Consider the following 12,401-nt stretch of genomic DNA (forward strand, 5'->3'; position numbering starts at 1 on the left):
TAATCTCTAAAACATTTAACTGAAAAATCTGCTGAAACTAATATTATTAAATTACAGTATTAATTCCATCAATATTACTAAATTTACCATACATCTATTATATTAACAGTTCACAATAAAAGAAAAAATACTGTAGAGTATTTCCATTTATTATTAAATTGCATTGCAAAACATGATTCGCTAATTTTTCACTGCTTGTACACATATAATGTCAGCATATAAATTTAATAAAAAATATGCAAGAATACTATTTTTTAGTTTAAATAAATGAGCAGTACAAAGTATACTGTACTGAATTTTAACATACTGTACTGTACTGTGCCTATAACGTTTTAGAAAAATGTGGTCCAGGGACCATTCCTGCCAGTCAGATAGGCCGATTGATTCAGTTAAGACCTCACTGAACCTCCCTTTTTATCCCTATTCCTCCACCAAAGAAGTGTGTTGCTGACCAGGGGCTGTTGCAGTAGTGCAAGCTAAATATTCAGATAAGGGGAAAATGGGGCATGTACAGGTCTCCATGCATGGCTAGCACACGAAGGGTGAAACCACTGGGTATTTTGCCTGTGCACTGTTACAATAGGCAGAAGTTCGGAGCAGAAGTCACCTTCACCTACAAGAGGGTCACACACAAGAGCATCTCACCACGTCAAGGCAGCACCCATGAGGCAGTAAAAATTGTAGTGTAGATAGGCTTTAAAATATAGTGGAAATTAAAGAAAAACAGCTGAATCTAAAACAGTACAACAAAGGCATACAGTGGACCCCTGATTCAGTGAATCTCCGTTTAAGACGCACACTTTTTATTTATTTACTGGATTTACTCACCCGATTTGACGAACTCTGGTTAGTTGAAACGGGGAACATGAAGATTTGCTTTGCATAGAGGGGACAGAATTCAGAGACTGGTGGAAAAGTTGTCCCATCATATCATAGGTTAAAATTAATTAATCACTTTGTGAAATCAGCCCACAGAGCATAGGCAACATAAGGCTGTCATGCTGAAAGTTTAGACAGGCAGTCAGGTTAGGTATTGCAAAATGAGGAAAACAAGAAAATAAAGAATTAAGTAAGCACTTCAGAAAATAAAGCATCAAGTCAGTCAAGTGACGACAGTAATCTTTCTCAAAAATCCAAGAGGAAAAGAGGCAGTGATAATTCCATTGATCAGCTGTTATCTACTCCAACATCTTCCAGAGGCGGAAGTACATTTTACAGGATAGAGAAAAGTAAATTTCTTATGCTAACACACTACTTTTAATATACAGTATTGAAAAACATAATTTGCTCTATTTTTTTTTATTTTTTTTTACTGTGTACATCGATAATGCCAGTTTACAAAATTAACAAAAATATGCAGGAATAGAAATCTTGAGTTCTCATAATGAGCAGTACCAGTTACAAAATAGTGAACTTTTAATATCTGCACATTATGGACATATGTAAAAGTATAAACTAGTCATTGTGAATAACTTGATACATATGAAGTGGTAGAATGTATATTCCTGAGTTTTAGAGTGTGTGAAGAGGAGAGGAAGCCAAAATGAGAGGCAGACATGGTGAGTGAGTTTATGAGAAGGATACAAGGCCAGCAAAAGTTTCGTCAGAGAGAAAGTGAACATGACATTTTGCATGTGGTCACTCACAAGCAGGACACTACACCGTCTTGTGAAACAGTGGAGCACTACTATGTATGATTTGCTGGAGTGTAATAGTGCTGGCTCTCTGTGATGCTGTTTAGTGTAAATCATATATTGTATGGGCATTTTGTGTGGGGAGCCACGTCGGCTCCCTGAAGTTATTTAAACTGATATGTGCTAAATTAGTTTGGGGTCATCAGTCACATGAGTCCTTATGTCTATCGGGGATCACGAGCCAGAACCTGGCCCCCTCAGAGAGGCGCAAGGAGCAATAGCCTACGAGCACTTTACATTTAAAGTATGTCATAACTGACATCAACCGGGGAAGGACCCAGAAAGATAGGCAAATCAAAACAGACCACTGTCAGGTTAATCTGTGCAATCTACTACCTAAAAGATCAAAATAACTTCCCTAGAAAGAAATCAAACAAGCAACACATTGGTCAAGAACTAGAGGGTTGGGCTGCTTCACCTCCCCACTATTGGGGGGAGGTAGCAGTAACAAGATGGAATGCTACTTACATGAAGTGTTGCTTGTTGGGTTTCTTTCTAGGGAAGTTATTTTGATATTTTAGGATGTGGATTGCAAAGGTTAACCAGACAGTGGTCTGTTCTGATTCACCTACCTTTCTGGGGTCCTTCCCCGGTCGATGGCAATTATGACATACTTTAAATGTAAAAGTGCTCATAGGCCATTGCTCCTTGCACCTCTCTGAGGGGGCCAGGTTCTGGCTCGTGGTCCCCGATAGGCATAAGGACTCCTGTGACTGATGACCCCAAACTAATATAGCATATACAGTATCAGTTCGCATAACTTCAAGAAACTGATGAGGCTCATCCAGAAAATGGCGTTTCATTACATTCAAAGCTGTTTTTTTGCTCTTTTACAAATACAGTATCCTTAATCTTCCATCTTCTCTTTTGATACATGTTTGCTAGCTGAATGAAAGTGGAAAATTAGGTGATTATGATGAAAGATGATAAAATTGATGGTACATCAGCTAAAAAATTATCTTACAGATTCGTATTCATAATTAAAAAATATAATGATTATGTACAGCAGTAATGTTATATACACCTGCCTGCCTATCACAAGGAATTAGAAAAATAAAAAACACTTTTTCTATATTTTTCTATGACAATTCATCCAAAATTTCAAGGAGAAATTTACTTGTAATAATACTATTTTGCAATGCTGTCACCACTGCAGTTATTACCTCTGACTTAGTGTAATTATGTCGAGTTATGGCTCTCCAGAGAGCTGAACGGCAGCCTAATCTCACAAGCCACACATCAATATTTTTAACACAATACACAGAAGTATCTGTAAGTGCTGAAATTTCCTGAAATATATGACCGATATCCTGTTCCAGCAGGCAAAGCAAACCAGCTATGGAAAGAACTGCATCTTCTTGATTTTCTGGTTGCATCTTTACGGAGCTATTTTCTTTGTATGTTTGAGACACTGAGCAAAGAAATGGCACAATAGGATGTTTGAGGAACACCGGAGGGATGGTGCTTGACCAGGATGCCAATGCATTAGATAAGGATCTTGCAGCAAGTCTGCCTACCAGGATATCTTCATGGTAAATATTCATCTCGCCTTTGTCAAAAACTCTATCATCATCCTGCAAAAATATTACAAAAGATTTCATTATTCAAAACAGATCAAGAGTACACACCTGTACACTTATATACAGCCCAAGACCATGCTAAATTTTTCCCCAAAGAAATTTCCTTCCAAAATGAAATGGAATACATTCACACTATTAGCTAGTTATTCATAGTTTTTTAAAGCAACTGAGCAGTTCAAAATAATTCTGTACATAGCTAATTGAAAGTACTGTAAATAAATAAAATACAAATAAAAGTGAAAAAACTATGTCCTATAAGTTCAGTAATGTATTTAGCATTACTGGTTGGTAGATTTTTAGAGATACAGTCAAACATCTGAAATGAAGCAAGGGGTCTGCTACAAACATGAATACTGTAACAAGACTAATACTGTACATTATTAACATCATGGTAGCAGGAATGATTTTTTCTTAGTGGTAGAAAAGTGAATATGATGTAAATGTTGTGAAGTTTGAAATTAAAATTATAAAATAAAAACTTTGAATCAACTCTTTCGCTCGGTAATGATGCAGTATTGCGTAAAAAATTTATTAGACGTATTTGCGGGAATGACGCTGTAATGCGTCAAAAATTAAACAATTTGGCCTGCTTTCAGCTTGGCTGCGGGGTATGGCATGCTGTGGCTTTGGACATTGTATTCATATACTGTACAGTGGAACTTCGGGTTACGAGAGTCCCTGTTTACGAGTTTTTCGGGTTATGAGCCCGATTTGTTCGGAAAATCTGCATCGGGTTACGAGTTTGTTGATACGCGTACGGGCCAACCTAGCACATGATAATTACCTAAGTGTAGTTACAGGATGAGAGCTACGCTCGTGGTGTTCCGTCTTCCCAGCACTCTTTGTCATATAACGCTTTGAAACTACTGACGGTCTTGGCCTCCACCACCTTCTCACCTAACTTGTTCCAATCATCTACCACTCTGTTTGCAAAAGTGAATTTTCTTACATTTCTTCGGCATCTGTGTTTAGCTAGTTTAAATCTATGACGGCATGGCAATCGCGCCCAGTGACTATCCCTCCTGAATTCTTCACAAGGATTTACAGTTTTTTGTCGGATTTTTGGCCATTTGAATAAAATAGGGGTTTGTTTTGAAATGCTTACCTTTCTGGGTGCCTGACCCGGTCAATGGCATACATAAGAATGTTTCCAACCACACGGGGGTTTCTATAGGCCATTGCTCCCTATGCCTCTCTGAGGGGGCCAGGTTCTGGCTCGTGGTCCCCGGTAGGCCCACAGAACTCCATACACATGACTGATGCCAAAGTCTGACATCAGCATATCAGCCTGTATAGCTCTGAGGAGCCGACGGGGCTCCCCCCCAGAAAAACGATGCAATGCTGAGTCGTTACCGAGCGAAATTGTTAACCTCACATGATGGCAAGATAACGTGTATGGCACTTCCTCCTAATACAACCTCTCTCATCCATCCTATGGATCAGGGAGTTATCTGTGCCACGAAGAGGTTGTACAGCAAAAAGATGCTCAACGAAGTTTTGGCGGTTTTGCTTCGTCCGGAAGATGTTGAACTCTGTGTGGATAACAAGAGCTAAAAACCCTAGAGAATTTGAAGAACTATACAATCAAGGAAACCATCTATAACTGGGCCAAGGTGTGGAGTGACGTAAAGGAATCGACTTTGAAAAATTCCTGGAAAAAACTCCTCAAGTCTACGGTCTCACATCTTCATGAGGAGGAAGAAGAAATGGTTTTTTAAGGATTTACAGATGAAATCCATGGAATGTTCAGAAATGCCTGCAAAAACTTAGAAAGACAGGGTGTGGGTGATTGGCTTGAAAAAGATGCCAATGACCCAGGATATGGTGCGATGAGTGAAGACGAGATTCTCCGGTCTGTTACTGATGAGGTCGACAAAGATGAGGAGGATGACGAAGACAGTGAACTACACACAGAAATCACAATTGTGTGATTCATCAAATGAACAAATCCACAAGGGCCGTGACGAGGATTCGAACGAGGGTTTGTGCCTCGGAGAGGCTGCAGGATCCAGTAAGTTCCCTAGAACTTCAGTTTCACCTCCTTTTACCATGTCATAGCTCAGTCGATTAAGGCAGCGTCTGGGATGCTCTCGGACGCAGGTTTGAATCCTCATCATGGCCCTTGTGGATTTGTTCAAGACAGTGAAGAACCAACACCAATGACCACGAAATACAGTGTACTCATGACCTATGTTGACGGATTATATACTTTTTCATCCAATTGTGCTCATCCAGAAGTTGGAAACATGTATCAGTACCTGAGGCGAACCAAAGAGCTGATCATACAACTGGCCAATGAACACAGAAGGCAAGCTACACTTGATTCTTATATGGTACGAAAGTCAAGCCAAGCGCCTTCAACCAGTGAGGCGCTACAGGCAAGCCAAGTGCCTTCAACCAGTGAGGCGCTACAGGCAAGCCACATGCCTTCAACCAGTGACGCTTCAGCAGCTGGCAGTCAAAACTACTGTACCTTTGCTTAATGAACTGTACAGTAATTTTAAGTGTTAATTTTAGTGTTGTGTTAGTATAAGTTACGTAAATTGTCAAGAATTCTTAACTTCAAGATGTGTGGCATCAATCAAGACGAATAACAACAACAAGATAAGTTGAGGTTTCTAGTTGAATATTTAATAATTATATGTGGCAAGACAATTCAAATTATGTTGTTTGCAGTATAAAAATAGTTGAAAATGGTTACTTTTGGACTCGGAGGTGAAAAAGTACCATTATCCGGAACACGTGATTATCCGGCTGGGGATTCTTCCCATATAGTCCGGATAATCGAGTGGAGACAGTATTGATCATTACATGATCGGTAGAAGAGTAACATCACCTCACGGGCACCTCTCCCCCTCTCATGCTTGGCACCTCCACTGTGTACTCACTGACCCTATGGCAAGTATGCTTAATTCCTCTGTATCTAATTTACCCTTGGTCATACGGTGGCCTCCATATTCTATAAGTATTCCTGGTTATGTGGGCATCCTGGGAAAACCCAACAAGAGAGTTTACCATCCAGGGTTAACAGAGATAAGGCAGAGATAGGAAACTTCATACTGCATCCAAGTATGACGAAGCCACCTGATCACCATACAACTGGGTGATAAACGCGAGTCAAAAATACCAAACGCAAAGACTCGAGGAGAAGAGCGAACCAGTCTCGAAACGGACCAGGCCGATCTTCTGAAAGAGGCGGAGCTGCGGAAAAACCTCCAGGTTCCGACACCGGGCAAGCAGCACCTGAAACCACGGCTGGGCTGGCCACCATGGGGCCAAGAGGACAACTCGCCCCTGGTAAGTCTCCAAGCGAGCCAGGACCTGGAGCAACATCTGAACCGGAGGAAAGAAGTACAGGAACCCCCACCTCGACCAGTCCTGCCAAAACGCATCGATCCCGTCAGCCTCGCGGTTGGGGAAGGGCGCCACACATACCGGAAGACACCTCGACCACACCGACACAAAGAGGTCCACCTCCGGGCGCCCGAACATCTGGCAGAGCCAACTGAATGAGTCGGCGTCGACCGTCCGATCCGTGGGCAGGGGAACGAACCGGGACAGGCCGTCCACCAGGAAGTTGGACACTCGAACACCTAGCAGACGCAGACGGGCCACAACGACCCGGGTAAGACGTGTAAACACGCGAGGTGCAAGGTTCAACCCGAACGGGAGACAACAAAAGCGGTAACTCTGACACCCCACAATAAAACCGAGCCAGTTCCTAAACCTCAGATGAATAGAGATGTGCCAATACGCGTCCTTGAGGTCCAGGAACACCATCCAAAAGCCCGGCTCAAAAATAAGCCGGACCTGGGACAGAGTGGTCATCTGAAAGCAGGGGCAAAAAACCCAGGGGTTCAGATTGGGACAAGTCCAGAATGAACTGCAGGTCCACACAGTACTGTTTTGAAACTGGAAACAGGCGGGAATCCACCTGAGGGACATCGTCGTTTCGACCACGTGCAAGCGTACCCACGCCATGATGACTTGACAGAGCACAGGAGAAGAGGCCTGCCCTAAATCCCCCGAAGGAGAAGGGGCCACCCAACACCACCGAAGGCGGTGAGAAACAATCCGAAAAGCCCATGAATCATGGGACTAGGCGTGAGCAAACAGCAAGCCTTACCCCCATACCGTCAATGGGGCGAACCGCGAAAGGGCTGATACCCCTTACGAGAACCTGACCTGCGCACAGAGCGAGCATCGCACTGACCAGACGCAGCCGGGACCGAAGACTGCACCGGCTCCGAAACTGGCACCTGTGGCCCACCTCGACGGGCGGAACTGCGGGCCCTGGCACAACCTTCCTGGAGGACCCCACCCTGGACCCCCGGACACCCAAAAGGTCAGACATCGAGCGGCAGCTGAAAAAAGTCGCCTGCATATACTGTTCAACCGCAGAAGCAGCAAAAAGCAAAGGACAAAAGGGCGAAGACAATCTAAGAGCCAGGGCCCAAGCGAATTCGAAGGAGGAAGCAAGCACCACCTGCTGACACGCGAGGCACACAGCGAAAAACCGCAACAGCGCATCCCGCAGGATCGGTACAAACAGCTTCAAAAGGGCAGACAACGTATGAGCAGCCGAGGTCAAGGCGCTAGACCCAGGAACAGCCCCAAGCGCCTCTACGTCCTCCGTAAGCCAATCCGAAGACAGCTCAAGGAGGGAAAAAAAGTGCAGGATCGAAGCCAACGAGCCCCCGTGCGCCCAAGTCCGCAACCACAAGTCTGCCGACAAGGAGGGAACCTGCATTTTATCAAATCACCTCATTCAAGAGTCACTTCTGGGGTGTGAGTTTTCAGTTGTATATAGTCCTGGGGACCATTCAGGCTTGTTTGCATTTGTGTTCCTCACGTGTGCCCCAAAGAATGAGGTGATTTGATAAAATGCTATGCCCAAGATTACCATCCAAATGCCGGCGGGGAAGTGGTTCAAATAGCCTCGGCTATCACTTCCTTATGTCCGGTCGTGATGGTCAAGCGGATTAAGGCGTCCCTGTACATACCAGTTGCGTTGCTCCTGGGAGTATGGGTTCGAGTCACTTCTGGGGTGTGAGTTTTCAGTTGTATATAGTCCTGGGGACCATTCAGGCTTGTTTGCATTTGTGTTCCTCACGTGTGCCCCAAAGAATGAGGTGATTTGATAAAATGCTATGCCCAAGATTACCATCCGAGTGCCGGCGGGGAAGTGGTTCAAATAGCCTCGGCTATCACTTCCTTATGTCCGGTCGTGATGGTCAAGTGGATTAAGGCGTCCCTGTACATACCAGTTGCGTTGCTCCTGGGAGTATGGGTTCGAGTCACTTCTGGGGTGTGAGTTTTCAGTTGTATATAGTCCTGGGGACCATTCAGGCTTGTTTGCATTTGTGTTCCTCACGTGTGCCCCAAAGAATGAGGTGATTTGATAAAATGCTATGCCCAAGATTACCATCCGAGTGCCGGCGGGGAAGTGGTTCAAATAGCCTCGGCTATCACTTCCTTATGTCCGGTCGTGATGGTCAAGCGGATTAAGGCGTCCCTGTACATACCAGTTGCGTTGCTCCTGGGAGTATGGGTTCGAGTCACTTCTGGGGTGTGAGTTTTCAGATATATATACAGGCATACCTCAGAATAAGAGTTTAATCCGTTCCTGGAGACGCCTCGCCTTCCGAAAACTCGCATTCCGAAGTTAATTTCCCCATAAGAAATAAAGGGAAATGAATTAATCCGTTCCTGACTACCCCAAAAACCCCACATCAAACTAAATTTTTATACCTAATTTACCTAATTCATCTAAATAAACCTACAAAACTGTGTTCCAGTTATTACTTGCCTTGCTGTCGAGTGCTGTAGGCGTATGGAAGATGGTGAGGAGGGGGGAGGAGGAGAGGAGTTACTGTTTGGAAGGGGAGTCCCCTTCCATAATCACATCACATAACCCCATGCCTTGTAACACTATGGATACCACTTCTCTTTCTAAATTTTTCAAACCAGCCCCTGCTTGCCTTAAACTCTTTCTTATCTGCATCACTCGTTGCAGGGGTATTCTTTAGAAGGTCTTCGTGCAACACCCTGGCTTTCTCACAAATAATGGCCTCCGAAACACTATCACCCCTCAACTCCTTGTCGTGTATCCAAATTAATAACAACTTTTCCACTTCTTCAAGTATTTGTGGTCTTTGTGCCGTTAATGTTCTTACTCCTTTTGCCACTTTAGCACCCATAATCTTATTTTTCTTCTTAAGTATAGTGCATATTGTTGATGTGGCTTTGTTGTACTGCCTACAAAGTTCAACAACACGTGTACCGTTCTCATGCTTCCGAATGATCTCTTGTTTCTCCTCTATTGTCATCCTCACATGAGCTTTCTGGCCTTTATCCTTACCACTGGCTTTCTTGGGACCCATGGTGAGATATATAATAACAAATTGTATAGACAAATCACCAAAAATCCAACAAAACACTGAAAATCCGCGAGAAGAATTGATGTGGGGGTAGTCACTGAGCGCGAGACAATGGTAAACTGAGGGGCGGCGGGGCGGAGGGGCGACGATCGCCGAACCACCACGCGCTAGGTCGGCCTGTACGCGTATCAACAAACTCGCGTCCCGAAGTAACCCTCGCCTTCTGAGACAAATTTTTGGAGTAAATACTGCTCGCCTTCCGAAAACCTCGCATACAGAGACAATCGCATTCTGAGGTACCACTGTATATGTATGTGTGTGTGTGTGTAATTACCTAAGTGTAATTACCTAAGTGTAGTTACAGGATGAGAGCTACGCTCGTGGTGTCCCGTCTTCCCAGCACTCTTTGTCATATAACGCTTTGAAACTACTGACGGTCTTGGCCTCCACCACCTTCTCACTTAACTTGTTCCAACCGTCTACCACTCTATTTGCGAAGGTGAATTTTCTTATATTTCTTCGGCATCTGTGTTTAGCTAGTTTAAATCTATGGCCTCTTGTTCTTGAAGTTCCAGGTCTCAGGAAGTCTTCCCTGTCGATTTTATCAATTCCTGTTACTATTTTGTACGTAGTGATCATATCACCTCTTTTTCTTCTGTCTTCTAGTTTTGGCATATTTAATGCTTCTAACCTCTCCTCGTAGCTCTTGCCCTTCAGTTCTGGGAGCCACTTAGTAGCATGTCTTTGCACCTTTTCCAGTTTGTTGATGTGCTTCTTAAGATATGGGCACCACACAACAGCTGCATATTCTAGCTTTGGCCTAACAAAAGTCATGAACAACTTCTTTAGTATATCGCCATCCATGTATTTAAATGCAATTCTGAAGTTAGAAAGCATTGCATTGGCTCCTTGCACAATATTCTTAATGTGGTCCTCAGGTGATAGTTTTCTATCTAGAACCACTCCTAGATCTCTTTCTTTATCAGAATTCTTTAAAGATTTCTCACAAAATATATAGGTTGTGTGGGGTCTATGTTCTCCTATTCCACATTCCATAACATGACATTTATTAACATTAAATTCCATTTGCCAAGTGGTGCTCCATATACTTATTTTGTCCAGGTCTTCTTGAAGGGCATGACAATCATCTAAATTTCTTATCCTTCCTATTATCTTAGCATCATCAGCAAACATGTTCATATAATTCTGTATACCCTGTGGTACTCCACTTGTGACATTTCTCCATTCCGATACATTGCCTCTGATTACTGCCCTCATTTTTCTATCAGTCAGAAAATTTTTCATCCATGATAGAAGCTTACCTGTCACCCCTCCAATATTTTCCAGTTTCCAGAACAACCTCTTATGTGGAACTCTGTCGAAAGCCTTTTTTAGGTCCAGATAGATGCAGTCAACCCAGCCATCTCTTTCCTGTAATATCTCTGTGGCCTGATCATAGAAACTGAGTAAATTCGATACACAGGATCTTCCTGATCGAAAACCATACTGTCTGTCTGATATTATATCATTTCTCTCCAGGTGTTCTACCCATTTAGTTTTGATTAGCTTTTCCAATACTTTCACTATTACACTTGTCAATGATACAGGTCTATAATTGAGGGGGTCTTCCCTGCTGCCACTTTTGTAGATTGGAACTATGTTAGCCTGTTTCCACACGTCTGCTACGATTCCTGTACACAGGGATGCCTGAAAGATCAGGTGAAGTGGAATGCTGAGCTCAGATGCACATTCTCTCAGAACCCATGGTGAAACGCCATCTGGGCCAGCTGCTTTGTTCCTCCCGAGCTCCTTTAGCATATTTTCCACTTCATCTCTAGACACCTCTATCCGCTCTATGTTGTTCTCTGGAATTCTTATTGTGTCTGGTTCTCTGAAGATTTCATTTTGTACAAACACACTTTGGAACTTTTCATTTAATGTTTCACACATTTCCTTTTCATTTTCCGTGAATCTGTTTCCCATTTCCAACCTCTGGATATTATCCTTTACCTGCAATTTGTTGTTTATGAATTTGTAGAATAGGCCCGGTTCTGTTTTACATTTATCTGCTATCCCTTTTTCAAAATTTCTTTCTGCCTCTCTCCTTACTGCTGTATAATTGTTTCTCGCATCTTTGTATCGCTGGTATGTTTGGGGGTTTGGCCTCTTCCTATACTGATTCCATTTTTGTGTCTTTTGGTCTCTTGCCCTCTCACAATTTCTGTCGAACCAATCCTGTTTTCTGGTCCTGCATCTCTGTTTTGGTATAAATTTTTTTGTGCCTTTATCATATATTTCACAAAACTTGCCATACATCTCATTCACTTCCTTGCCTAGCATCAAGTCTGTCCAATTATACTCACTAAAAAAATTTCTAAGGTCACCATAATGTCCTCTCCTGAAGTCTGGTTTTTCAACTGCTTCAACCTCCTTATTTTCTTCCAGCTTATAACGCATTGCATACTTTATTCCCAAAAAGACATGGTCACTTTTACCCAAGGGAGGAAGGTACTGAATGTCAAATATCTCTTCCTCCTTCCTGGTAAATATCAAATCTAGCATGGAGGGAACGTCCCCTTCCCTCATCCTCGTAGCTTGTTTAACATGTTGATACAAGAATGTTTCCAGGATGAGGTCTACAAATTTACAGGTCCAAAAATCTTCTGTTTTAGCTTCATATGCTTCCCAGTCTATGGATTTCAAGTTGAAGTCACCGACTATCAACAGTCGTGATCTATCGTTATCCG

At 43.0% G+C, this 12,401-nt stretch overlaps 1 protein-coding gene across 5 annotated transcripts in view; it reads right to left on the reverse strand.

The window, feature by feature from the left end:
* The window catches only part of LOC123745400 (tRNA (32-2'-O)-methyltransferase regulator THADA), a 78,889-nt gene continuing 66,488 nt past the window's right edge, over window positions 1-12,401 (reverse strand). For all 5 annotated transcript variants that reach the window (XM_045725920.2, XM_069300835.1, XM_045725919.2 and 2 more), the window contains one exon: window positions 1-3,268. In XM_045725920.2, the coding sequence (XP_045581876.2) occupies window positions 2,774-3,268 (495 nt within the window). In that variant the 3' untranslated portion in view covers window positions 1-2,773. The remainder of the gene's footprint in view (window positions 3,269-12,401) is intronic.

Source organism: Procambarus clarkii, chromosome 44 (assembly GCF_040958095.1).
Source record: "Procambarus clarkii isolate CNS0578487 chromosome 44, FALCON_Pclarkii_2.0, whole genome shotgun sequence".
Lineage (NCBI taxonomy): Eukaryota > Metazoa > Arthropoda > Malacostraca > Decapoda > Cambaridae > Procambarus > Procambarus clarkii.